Raw genomic sequence first — 11,738 nt, 5'->3', positions numbered from 1 at the left:
AAGAGAGGAAAAACGATACTCAATTCAATCAACATGATTGCGTCTGTAGCTCCCGTTGTTTCACTGTAGTTGGCATATCGGCTAAACCGAGCAAGCACCTGCTGCTAGTAATTTTGTACGAAACAGTCAAAGACTCTCCGTGGAACGATGAGTTGAAGCAGAAACAGGACAGATTAACCTGTCCCTCCATGTTTGCCCCGCCTTGGCATCTATACATCAAGGGTGTGGTTTCGCATTGTAGCCCGCGCAGCTACCCAACTGTTTTAAATAATAGGAGCCTTGAGTTTCTTTTGAATGGGCCGAATACCTAGGTACCTAGGTACCTAGGTAGGTAGTTATGTACTACTATACTTAGGTAGTTACCTATGTAGGTAGGTACGGTAGGTATCTTGCTAGATGTTAGTGCTCGTATCAGGAAGCACTAGCTTTGGCGCCTTATGTATGCTTCGCCTTGGGGGAAGAGGGAGATGATAACGAGAAAAAAAAAGGCGCGACTGGTTTCACCGAACGCGGCAACAGTACTCTTCTGGTTCTGTCAGATTTATGTCTATGCTTGGTAGACAAAAGCTACATCTATCGACCCTGTATGGACCCCCCAAATCAACTATATACTTGCAACGAAAGCCTCGGAAAAGACGAGGGTGATTGCTCTTATCTAAGTGGCACACCATTGGCCTCGGGGCGGAAGCCTTGCTGCGCAAGCCTCCTTTCGTTATTTTGACGGCTGTTGACAAAGTCTGGGTAGTTGAGGGTGAGCTCCACAGCGCCCGTAACTATGTGGTCCGCAGCCTCGACACCAAGCATGAATGAGTGGTCCTGGTTGCCGACCTCGTACCTCCAGCTGCCGAAACGTCCGCGGGAGTAGATATCCATGTCCTGCAGCTTCGGGAGTAACTCCTTGAGCACACCTTCTCTCTCTAGTGTCGGCGTGGGGTATCCGTGATCAAACTTGCGATGGTACGTTGATACAATCTCGTCGTCGGCCTTGATCATGTCCGTGTTGACAAGACCCTGTATGCAGTCCCTCAAAAGGTTCTCCTCGTCAACGGGCTTCATGGTTGACTGGGACACCTCAAGCATGATAGACCAGTATGGGCCTCCCTTGACCTCGCTCGACGAAGGCTTGGAGCCGTCTCCCAGTTGCATGGTCGGCAGCTTCTTTTCGGCATCGGGTTGGTTGTACGGCGAGTAGTTCGAAAAGACAGTCGCCCTATAGAATGGGCAATTGTCCTCGGGGAAGTAGAGCCAGCACTTGTCGCCGATACGCTCAGGACGCTCACCCCGGAGTCCAATTCCAATCACGTGAGTCGACGAGTAGAATAGACCTTGTGAAAGCGACACGAGGTCTTGACGGTCCATCTTCTCGACGAGGTGGTCAACGGGCATGGTTGATATCAGCTTGCCATAACCGATGGTGGTACCGTCGGCCATCGTGACGACCTTGTTCTCAGCGTCAACTTTGCTAACCTCGCCCTTCTTGCCGAAGCGCTTCTTCTCATCGGGCAGCGTGTCAGCCACAGCAATCCAGATGCCTCCTGTGCCATCCCTAGCTGGGAAGCGGAAAGTGGCGTTGGGACCCCAGTTGCCCGCGACCTTGCCGAGAATAACATTCTTGGTCACCAACTTGACATCTGGTGCGGCCACCCGCTCACCGAGCCATTGACATTGCATCTGAAAGTTTGAATCACATGTAAGCATGCTGTTGAAATTCGAAATTGGATCCCCCGAGGTGAAAGGGAAGCCGTGTATGTATATGTTTACTTACCTTGGTCGTCGGCACAGCCCAGACCTTGTAGTTGTATGGACGCATGAAAATGTCGGCCACACCCTCGCCAGTCATGCGCATGATCCACTCGTCAAAGTCCTTAGGCTTGGTGTTGGCAACGCGCACCTCGAGGGCTGCGTCAATCATACCATCTATGCACTTGACCTGGTCCTCCTTGGGCAACATCGAGATGTTGTTCTGGAAGGGGTAAGGAACCCACAGGTTCTTGTACCGCACGTACGAGATGCGCTGGTGAGTGAACCAGTCGTCCTCCTTGGGGAGGGCCTCGTCAAGACAGTCATCGAAGTACTTGTAGTGAGAGAAAATCACATGGCCTCCCACATCGTAGAGCTACGGCTATGTTAGCTGGTCGTCTTGAACCTGTCAGGAGGATGCCGGACTGCATAAGGGGGGGATTTCTTACAAAGCCTTCCGGAGTAACATCAGTGGAAGCAAGACCACCAGCCTTTTCGCTGGAGTCCAAAATCAACCATGATGGGCCATTCTACAAGACAGGGTTAGTTGATTTGTGCATCACGGCTGGGACCTTGGGTTGTGCTTGCTCACAAGGTGATGCAGACGCTTGGCAGCGCCCAAGCCCGTTGGGCCTGCACCGATGATGAGTACGTCGATGTTGCTAGAGTTCCCAGTCAGCTTCGAGGCTCGCAGGATTCGGATGCGTGGTCGACATGTAAAGCTCATGCATGCACTCACATGTCTGCAACCATATTGAGAGCAACAATCAATCGCTCCTTAAAGATATGAGAAATGGGATGGCTGCCGTAAAAGTTACCAGTTGCTGCTATCAGAGCGACAAAGACAGCAGCTTTAAGATTTGACAAGCCAAGGAGTCTCTGGAAGATATTTGGTCGTCGGGATCCCCGTAGGATAGCACAGGGTAAGGAGGGGTATCTTGTAAATCTTTAGCAGTGGCGGTGGACAGGCGGCGCATATCTGTCAGGAACGGACAGGAGGCGCATGGAGGCGCCAGGGGCTCTCTCTACACTAAAGTTATCTTACCCATGAAGGTGCTCGCTACGTCCAGGGGAATTGTTCCAGGGAGGAGACCCTGTCGCTTGTTCCCTTATGGAACGGACCCTGTCATGAAAATCACGGTTCAGGCCCCACGCATGTTACATTCTAGAATATTAGTATAGACTGCCTGTATAGGAATTAAATTGCGAAGACCAAGCTGTGATGCGGACGAAATTGCTATCAAAATTGACATCCAAGGCAAAGTTTCGATTATGTTTCCCTCCAATGAGTATCTAGGTTGCTGCTTAGTTTTTTTGTAGTTTTTTTGCCATACACTTTGCTTCTTCTTGTTTTTTTTTTGTTTTTTTTTTTTACTTTTCGCGTGGATTTATTTATATCCGTAGCTGAAATATGATACCTCCTTTACGTGGGCACACACCTACGGAAGCAAGTACTGGTGGCCGATTGCGATGTAGTGTGATTTCTTCCACAGCAGAGGGGCAATTCAATGATTCGGGTTTGTGCCCCACCATCTATTCGTCCAGGGTATACCCCCTCCATAGAGGTGCTTCGTTGGGACGGCCAACCCGTCAATATCTCCACCCTGCGGTAGGTACACCTACCTACCTAGGTAGGTATGGTGGAACGTGCTCCTATGAGCTGCCGGGACTGGCAATCGATGTTTTAGTGTGTATCGTGTCATTACTGCAGACGGCTTATCTATCTTGAGGTCCCAACAGAGTACAGTGGTGGTTGCGAACAAGCCTTGTCAGCCTCCGCCCGCCAATCTACTCCAAATTCCACAGTATACCTTTCCCTGAATTTGCATCTCCGTTGATCCTCATCAACACAATGAAGCATGTTCAGATTAGCGCGAAGATCTCGCGGGTAATGGAAAGAGGGGGATAAAGACAGGACTTGGCATTCCAACAGGCGTATCATATACATAGGCCAGGGTGGCTTTGGCTTTTGCGCCTTGTGCGTTTTGGAGAAATCGCCTAGCTCACCCTTGTCAGAATATTTGATGTCAGATTGTTATTGCTGTGTAGAGAGAAAGCAACGCTGAAATCGGATATTCTTCAGCCGCACGGGTAACTAGTAGAGCCAGACGTAGCACATATATTCTATATTTCCCAAATTCCTTTCCCCAACTGGACGACTCGACGTCGACTAACCCGTAAAAGAGTTTCATGGCAAAGCCATATGCGAAAGTGATCCGCTGAGGATTATCAATCAACCAGCTGATCTAAGATCAATCTCTCAACCCCTTCGGGAGATACCTGTCATCCTACGAAGAAATACACCGACCGTATTACACCACCTTTAAACGGCCCCCGCTAAATGTTTTTGGTCAACTAACATGAAGCTACAACAGATCTTGTGTCGCGTCGACGAGCTTTGTTGCAGGGCATGAGTTAGTTGTACAAGCCGCCAGAGCTATACATAGTATTTGGATATTTCCTGGTCTCACATCTGCTATGACGTATTTGCAGTACAGACCTACCGGTTGGCAAAGCTTTGTTCCGGTCATTCCCCCTGCATAAATAGGCCGAGAATATCTCCAGGTCATGGTGTACCCGGCGTGGGTTTTGCCTTGATGGAGAACACAGTGATTTGGGTAGGGAAAAGTACTATGCGACCTGTCGAGTAAGCACAGTAGGTAGGTAGTTGGTTCTCATAGCTTGGTAGGAACAGTCACGTAATTAATTGGTGTGTAGCTTGGTAGTTGTGCGTTACAAGTGGCACTGAAGCGGAGCTCGTTTGTTTAATGCACGGTTAATAATTCCAAGGCGAGGTGGAGTCTAGGTTTTGTTACTGGGTCTTTGAACATTTGAAGCTTGGTGGCACACCCTGTCGAAACGATCGTCAAAATTGCTGGGTCTACCACGTAGTTCTCTGCCAAGGCCGGCATTTTGTTCCCAGCTAGAAAAAAACCTAGAGCCCCCGCCTTCTCTGTCCAGCAACCTGGCAGGCTTGGCCAGAGAACTCGAGCATTTGGACCACGAGGTGTTGATTATTGATCCTTGAAATAGGTATTAAAGGCAGTGCATGTGGCTCATTCTAATGAATCTGATACTCAAAACCTTGGATAGAGAAATTGGTGTCTCTCATGATGTGTGGCCGTCAAGTGGCTATCACTGCTCATCTCAATTTCTTAACAATACTATCTTGTACTCGCTTGAAATCGGGGCTGTACGGGATGTACAGGAGGATTGTCATGACCTCCGTACGGATTAATCCGTGCTGTCAAATTAGAGCAAAGAAAGGAGAGAAGAAACAACAAACCCTTGAATGGATCAACAACTGCACGCCGATGCCGGTCACATCATTCGCCGGTTGCACACCGTATTCGATACCTCGGTCGCTTCAAATGCTCACTCCAGCCGAAATTTTCCTGCTTCGGATGCACATGCATGCACTGTACATTTGGAAACTGACAAGTGCATACAAGGGCTTCCTGCCGCATTTCTCCCACATTCCATGGGTTTGTTTGCGTGGCGTTGATCAACGGACGAGTAAGAGCGAGAGTAACTGGAGTTAGTTTTGTCGATTATCAAAACATGCCGCCTTCATTTTCCTGTTTCCCTGTCCCTGCAACCTGAGTAGTTGTGGTGCTCATAACGGATGATAACCGGTTAATATGAAATTGCTTTGTGCTTATACGACTATTTTCGACCAGATAACACTTGTGGTCACACTGTCGAAATCTCTTGCCCTGGTTCCTGTACAAGCCGAGTACTTACTTCCCCCGTAGTACTGTACGGTAGTCCCCCGACACGCTATTTGCCCCTGCAGTACCTGGATGGGCTTGTATCAAACAACGAACAGACTCAACCTTGCCACAAACCTCGTGCAGAGCCCCACACCTCCAGTTTATTTCCATCGATGCTCCTTGTTGATCAATCTTTCTGGATCCATCGAACGCTACATCAGCCCCTGAGTGTGCAAAATCAAGGGCCAGTAAAAATGGCCGATAAACTGAATCGTAAGGCGCTGGCAGTTGATAGCTGGCTTTGGAGAGAGAGTTCGAGACCAGGCTATGATGCCAGTAAGGACTCGCCAAGCAGGAGTGCCTTTTTAAAAGAAGTCGATTGACGCTCGGGTCCTAGTTGTGCCCACCCGTCAAACCCCAAACCCGCGCGACAACGGTTGCGTCGTTGCTTCCTTCCGCCAAAGCTTAGGCGTGTATCCCTGGAAAAAAAGGCGACGTCCATTCTTTTTTTTTTTTTTTTCTTTCCCCTCTCGACTTCAGACGTCGACCTACATCGCAAATCGACTCACCCTGAGATCTGGGTAACATCAGGGAGCAGTCCCCTTTCGCTTGACTTTTCTGTTTCTTGGTTGCTTTACATTATCCAAATTGTTGCTTGTAGTGCAACAACCGGACCACGCCAAGCTTGGGCTGCGTGGATAGCTAGCTCCAGTGCGCTCTTTGCCTGCACCGCACACACCGCGCTACCATGAGCACCGAAGACAAAGTGCGTGTCTCCGGGGAGGGGGCGCCGCGGGAACCAGTCTTGCCCGTCGCCAACCAAGACGCCGAAAAGCTTCAACCTCAAGCGCCTAAAGCATCCGTGCCCGCGGCGGCATATGTCATGTGAGCAACCAACGAGACGGGACAACACGGCGGCCCGATGAACAACTCGCAATAGTCGATACTGACGAGCGGTGGAAACGTTTCTTTCGATCAGTGCATGGATCAGTATAAGTTCTTCGGTTATTTTGTTCAACAAATGGATCCTCGACACCAAGAAATTCCGTATGAAGCCAAAATCTCACCCAACGCTGAAATGATGTCTTGCTCAAAGTCTCAATCTCTGACTGACCATCTCGATATGCAGACTACCCGGTCCTGTTGACGACGTACCACCTGACCTTCGCCACGGTTGCGACGCAACTGCTGGCGCGCTATACCACCCTTCTCGATGGCCGTAAAACTGTCAAGATGAATGGGCAGGTCTACATGCGCGCCATCGTGCCAATTGGATTCATGTTCAGTCTGAGTCTTATCTGCGGCAACTTGACATACCTCTATCTCAGTGTTGCCTTTATCCAGATGCTTAAGGTAAGTTTCTGACCAACCACATAACCATCCAGGCTTGTGGCCAATTGAGAATCTTCATCTGCTAACACTGATCAAGGCTACTACCCCCGTTGCTGTCCTCCTCTCAAGTTGGGTGCTGGGTGTTGCACAGCCCAACCTACGTATCTTCCTCAACGTCTCGGTCATCGTCGTCGGTGTGGTCATCGCATCGTTTGGCGAGATCAAGTTTGTCTTGGCCGGTTTCCTGTTCCAGATTGGCGGAGTCATCTTCGAAGCCCTACGCCTGACCATGGTCCAGCGCCTGCTTAGCTCTGCCGAGTACAAGATGGACCCGCTGGTGTCTCTGTACTACTTCGCCCCTGTGTGCGCTGCTATGAACGCTACAGTTGCCCTCTTTTGGGAGATGCCCAAGGTCAGCTTGGCTGAGGTCTACCACGTCGGACTGTTCAATTTCTTCCTGAACGGATTGTGCGCATTTATGCTGAACGTCTCGGTTGTTCTGTTGGTAAGTAGACTCCAAACACCCCAATTTTCCACGGAATCCCTAGACCTGGTGCATCGGTATTAATACAGTGAACAGATTGGCAAAACATCTTCCTTGGTGCTCACCATCTGTGGTGTCCTCAAGGACGTGCTGCTTGTCGCTGCTTCGGTCATTATCTGGCCCGACAAGCCTGTCACTGGCCTGCAGCTCTTTGGCTACAGCATCGCTCTTGCTGGAATGGTGCACTACAAGCTTGGCTACGATGCTCTGAAGGGTTATGCTGCTGAGGGTGGCCGGCAGTGGGCTGAATTTGGAGTTCGCCGCCCTGTCCTCCGCCGTGTCTTGATCCTTGGATCCGTATTCACGCTAGGCATCTTCGTTCTCAGCGGCCTGGCGCCTTACGCGACAGAATACGACGCCACCAAGGTCCTGAGCAAGGCTGCCAATAAGGTCGGTTTGCCTCAATAGACGCTTGAACTGGGGCTCTATTCAGTTACAAAGGGTTACTGTGCGGGTTTGTTTTCCTTTGTTGTTTATATTCCCCTTTTAGCATGCGTACCTGTGTGGGAGCCTTCAGCGCTGGGCCCGTCGAAGACGATATTAGCCAGTATGGTATGCTTTCATGGATGATGATCCTGCATGTTCGTCGTCTATTGGAGTTGGGGACATTGACTACCTGCCGTGTGCAAAACCTGCACTCTTGTCACCAGTATAGATTGGGCCGATTGCTCACCTTTTTGCCCACCTTTTTGAATATGAAGACTGGAAAGTCTGTGTACACATGTATACTAGAAATAGAGCAGGAAATTACACAATGTAAAGTCTTACACATTGCCAGACTGCGCTATAGGGACTCCATGTAGTGTCATGCTGAATTTCTTGCTGTCTAAACTTCCGTTGCATGAGCCGGAAGCGACTCTTGCTGCTGCTACAGTCGAGCGGAAGATCCGATCGAAAATGCGCAGGCACCATAAAACAAGGTCTCATCATCATGTCTAGGTGCCAGAACCCCAATCACCGGCATGCACCACAAAAGGCCGAGGAACAATCAAACGCCTAAAAATTGACCAGAAAGAACCGCGGTGAATTTAGCTCATGAGCCTCAAATTTTTGTATTCCGAGAATGCTGCGTACAGCCCAACCCATTCGCCCCTGCCCAAGCCGAAGTGTAGAGAGAAAATATTTAGAACTCTGGAAGAAAAACGGTCAGTTAGCCAATCTTCCTGTGCTAAGGAACCCCACAGTGTTGCTTCAAGACTCGGGATTCTTCTGGGGGATCCAATGGTGGGCGACGTACTAAGAGGAGTGAAGAACCACCGGTTCTTTCCGCTCGTGTAGCGCTCCTCGAGCACCTTCTTCACGTTCTTCTTAGCGTCCTCCCTTTGGCTGACCTCCTTGAAGGTGTCGTTGGTCACGGAGCCCTTGAGGCCCTCGAGCTCGAGAGTGTAGCGGGTGGGCATGAGGTGGTTGTAGTTGACAACCTTGACGAAGGGCTTTATCTTGTTGCGCTTCTCTTGGCGCGTCTTGGACATGCGCCTGGTGATCTTGAGGGGGTAGCGCTCGATACCAGCAACGATGGCGTGGCCGTAGGGGTGCAGCTTGTTGCCTGAGTCGACGGGTTGGATGATGACGACCTGGTGAGGAGGGGACGAGGCCACAATGTCAGCCGCCTGATCCTATTACCATTTCTCCCGAGCCTGTATGGGCCTTTTCCTCAGATGCTTCCCTTCCTGCCCCCTGCCACGAGCGATCTTTGATTGTGTGTTCGTCTGAGTTGATGTGGTCGGTGAATTCATGGAAACTTGGTGTTCGGTGAGGCTGTCTCAATCGCTCGTGGCGGGAATAGGTGCATCTGTCTTGTCTCCTGTGACACGGCCATCCTCCAAACTTTTTTTTTTTCGTCTGTCACCAAGGCAAGATTTCGCGTCTTACCTTCTTACCGGCAAACCTGCCGCGGGTGATGATGGCAACACGGCCGACCTTGAGGAACTTCATTTTGGCGGTTCTTCTGGTTGTCGGATTTGGGTGACGTTGGGTGGTGATATGGTGGATTAAACAAGAGGGTTGTCGGCGTCCCGAAATTTCACTGGAGTTTCCAAACTACCGGCTGTGCGCTTGGAGCGGGGCTGGCTACACGTGATGCGAACTTTTGGAGCCAGCCAAGTCAGAGTATGGAGAAAGGCGCAGGAGAAAATGCAAGAGGTCCAAGCTTTAGTCACTGGCCAGTAATATCATTCAAACGGAATCGCCTGGACCCACACCTCAAGAGTCCTGTCGTTGGGCAAGTCGATCAACGAAGTACCCTCGAGTTTGTCACTGGGATTTTGACGCGATCGAAACCGACGCAATCGCTGCCAGGGCCTCTGATATTCTTTTTCTCTCTTACGCGCATTCCGAACGTCGATGAAACAATAACCATGCCTCCTCCTACGTATATAATTTCGAGGGTGGCAGATCCCGTCTTTGCTGTGTTTATCGGCCTCTCAGCCGCCGTTACCAGAGTCAGGCGTGAGGAGAAGGAAAAGGGAAGGACCTCGGCTGAGACTATGGACGCTTTCAAGAGGTGAGCACACCCTTATTGCAGTGTGGTAGTATCAGTATACTGATCTTTATTGTATTTTCTAGACGCCTCAGGTATACTGTCGGCATGAGCAGTAATTAAGCCAGCTCTCCTCTCTAAGACTGCTGCGCTTAACGGGCTGCCGTGTGTCGGAAGTCTACATCACTGGAGCATCGTATTCATATAATGCTACCACTGCCTAGACATTACTTCGAAACCACCCTTTCTCGGCCCTAGACCGCACGATATCACCGAGTGAACTCATCCCCATACTCTTTCTTCATCATTTCCTGAACCATTTGTCCACAGAGCTTAGCAGTCGGATTGGTGCTTACAGCAAGGCCCTTTGCTATATCATTGCCATATCTGCCCCCGATGGCAAAGTCCCTCGATGCAGCAGCCTCAAACTCGAGCGTCCTCCAGCTACTTTCTTTTCTTCCGTGTGATATTTGCGGGACGCCCTGGGCGACAAGCTTGGATGCGGCCAGGTATATAGCTGCCCTTTGTGTATGAGCAAGGGAGAGGGTATTGGCGGCGGCGGGTGACAATGCCTGCCAGGGCGTTCTCGGGGAGAGCAGTTCGATTGCTCTGTCAAGGTCCGCAAGCGTCTTGTTCACCACACGGGAATGCTCCTCAGTGTCGTCAATCTTCGGCACCAAGGCTTGGGGTGAAGGCTCTTTTTGCGGCAACATCATTGTGTCACCGTACAGCCGTCTCAGGGCCTGGGCCCTGTTGTTTCTGGCACTTGCATAATCTGGATACTCTTGGATAAGCTCGTCAAAGCTGAGGACGGCCTTTCTGTATGTCGCTTCGACTGCATCTTGAGCATCCGCCTTTTCCAGCTGGTCTTCTGCTTGTTGCATCTGCGCGACGATTCCTCGTTCTCTCTCGACCACCTTCTTGTATACGTCGGCATCTTTTATGTGAGGGTCTGCTGGCAGTGAGGCTTCTAATCTGACCACCGCGGCGGGGTCGAATTCGGGATCTTTTATCTTTTCGAGGACATTCATGTCCCGGCTGCTCAAGGTCGCCGAAGCCATTATTATTGGATTGGGATACTTGGTTAGGATTCTTGCTGCAATAAATGTCGAGCCTAGGACTCTTTGTCTCGGTGAGCCCACTCGCGTCGGTTCTCAAGCAGTGCAGTCGGCGATGCTCTTCAACAATCAAAACACCGCGAAACGTGGGTTAGCACACATGTACTAAGGAATATTCCATGCAGTGGAATTAACGGATCAATCTAAGCAAAAAGGTTTCGAGTTGCATGGACACTTGCACCCAACAAAGAACAGAGTCGACGAGTGCTGTGGCGTCAGCAACATCCTGGTCCATGCAGCTCGGCATTACCCATAATCGACTTTCGTCAGTCATGTCACGGGAAAGTGGGTCCCCTCTTGCATCGTCCAAAAGCCTGTGCGGATTTGACGGTGGAAGGCAGCGGCACAAGAAACCGACGCGGCCACTCTCGGCTAGGGTCGGGTAATTTAGGTATCAAGGCTCCGACGGTTTAGTTCCGCCTGTTTTTAGAGCCTTTCTTTTCGGGGTTCCTGACAAGCAACCCATTGGGATCGTCTGCATGTGGCACAAACAAGGTCAGAGACTGCGGCTTTACGCTCAAGTACTAGAGACCCACGGGGATTGTTTTGCCTGGAACTCTGGCATTACTGGTATGAAGCCAACTTCGACTCGCCCGCCAAGTACGGAATCAGATGACTTGCTGCTGGCACACAGCGGAAGGCTGGGTGGGCGTCATAACTCGAATTAAACCGAGCCTTTAAATAAGAAGGGGGTCATTCCCATGGGAACTTGGGAAATTTGATTCAAAATAACACGAAATCCAGCACTATATTCTCTTCACTTCCACACATACTACTTACTCGCCCAAACCAAGCTATCACTGTCACCGTCA

At 50.4% G+C, this 11,738-nt stretch overlaps 5 protein-coding genes across 5 annotated transcripts; 2 read left to right on the top strand and 3 right to left on the bottom strand.

The window, feature by feature from the left end:
- Positions 1 to 465: 465 nt before the first annotated feature.
- On the bottom strand, positions 466 to 2,884 carry MGG_06695 (UDP-galactopyranose mutase). The gene is made up of 5 exons (XM_003709356.1): positions 2,480 to 2,884; positions 2,333 to 2,402; positions 2,190 to 2,270; positions 1,766 to 2,116; positions 466 to 1,671 (listed from the first exon to the last, which is right to left on the bottom strand). The coding sequence occupies exons 1-5, from the start codon at positions 2,491 to 2,493 to the stop codon at positions 652 to 654; spliced, it is 1,536 nt and encodes a 511-aa protein (XP_003709404.1). The 5' UTR covers positions 2,494 to 2,884; the 3' UTR covers positions 466 to 651.
- A 2,645-nt stretch (positions 2,885 to 5,529) lies between these two features.
- On the top strand, positions 5,530 to 8,122 carry MGG_06694 (uncharacterized protein). Its single transcript, XM_003709355.1, has 5 exons — positions 5,530 to 6,338; positions 6,433 to 6,500; positions 6,583 to 6,806; positions 6,883 to 7,290; positions 7,366 to 8,122. The coding sequence occupies exons 1-5, from the start codon at positions 6,202 to 6,204 to the stop codon at positions 7,735 to 7,737; spliced, it is 1,209 nt and encodes a 402-aa protein (XP_003709403.1). The 5' UTR covers positions 5,530 to 6,201; the 3' UTR covers positions 7,738 to 8,122.
- Positions 7,998 to 9,536, bottom strand: MGG_06693 (60S ribosomal protein L27-A). Its single transcript, XM_003709354.1, has 3 exons — positions 9,202 to 9,536; positions 8,567 to 8,903; positions 7,998 to 8,460 (listed from the first exon to the last, which is right to left on the bottom strand). Exons 1-3 carry the CDS (start codon positions 9,262 to 9,264, stop codon positions 8,453 to 8,455), a joined length of 408 nt encoding a protein of 135 aa, XP_003709402.1. The 5' UTR covers positions 9,265 to 9,536; the 3' UTR covers positions 7,998 to 8,452.
- Positions 9,537 to 9,686: 150 nt separating this feature from the next.
- MGG_14582 (uncharacterized protein) lies at positions 9,687 to 9,931 on the top strand (the record flags this gene model as incomplete). The annotated part of the gene is made up of 2 exons (XM_003709353.1): positions 9,687 to 9,832; positions 9,895 to 9,931. 2 exons carry the CDS (start codon positions 9,687 to 9,689, stop codon positions 9,929 to 9,931), a joined length of 183 nt encoding a protein of 60 aa, XP_003709401.1.
- Positions 9,932 to 10,077: 146 nt separating this feature from the next.
- Positions 10,078 to 10,869, bottom strand: MGG_06692 (uncharacterized protein; the record flags this gene model as incomplete). Its single annotated transcript, XM_003709352.1, has 1 exon — positions 10,078 to 10,869. The coding sequence occupies one exon, from the start codon at positions 10,867 to 10,869 to the stop codon at positions 10,078 to 10,080; it is 792 nt and encodes a 263-aa protein (XP_003709400.1).
- Between the last annotated feature and the right edge of the window lie 869 nt (positions 10,870 to 11,738).

The sequence above is a fragment of the Pyricularia oryzae genome, chromosome 1 (genome assembly GCF_000002495.2).
Source record: "Pyricularia oryzae 70-15 chromosome 1, whole genome shotgun sequence".
NCBI classification, from domain to species: Eukaryota; Fungi; Ascomycota; class Sordariomycetes; order Magnaporthales; family Pyriculariaceae; genus Pyricularia; species Pyricularia oryzae.
The sequence above is the reverse complement of the archived record's forward strand: the minus strand, read 5'-3'. Positions and strand labels throughout refer to the sequence as shown.

Coding starts and splice junctions, on each gene's coding strand:
- MGG_06693 (XM_003709354.1), bottom strand. CDS start 9,264: ATGAAGTTCCTCAAGGTCGGCCGTGTTGCCATCATCACCCGCGGCAGG. Junction 8,904..9,201: donor GCAGGTTTGCCGGTAAGAAG/GTAAGACGCGAA, acceptor CCTCCTCACCAG/GTCGTCATCATCCAACCCGT.
- MGG_06694 (XM_003709355.1), top strand. CDS start 6,202: ATGAGCACCGAAGACAAAGTGCGTGTCTCCGGGGAGGGGGCGCCGCGG. Junction 6,501..6,582: donor CCTCGACACCAAGAAATTCC/GTATGAAGCCAA, acceptor CTCGATATGCAG/ACTACCCGGTCCTGTTGACG. Junction 7,291..7,365: donor ACGTCTCGGTTGTTCTGTTG/GTAAGTAGACTC, acceptor TACAGTGAACAG/ATTGGCAAAACATCTTCCTT.
- MGG_06695 (XM_003709356.1), bottom strand. Junction 2,271..2,332: donor CCAAGCGTCTGCATCACCTT/GTGAGCAAGCAC, acceptor CCTGTCTTGTAG/AATGGCCCATCATGGTTGAT. Junction 1,672..1,765: donor GGGCTGTGCCGACGACCAAG/GTAAGTAAACAT, acceptor TCAAACTTTCAG/ATGCAATGTCAATGGCTCGG.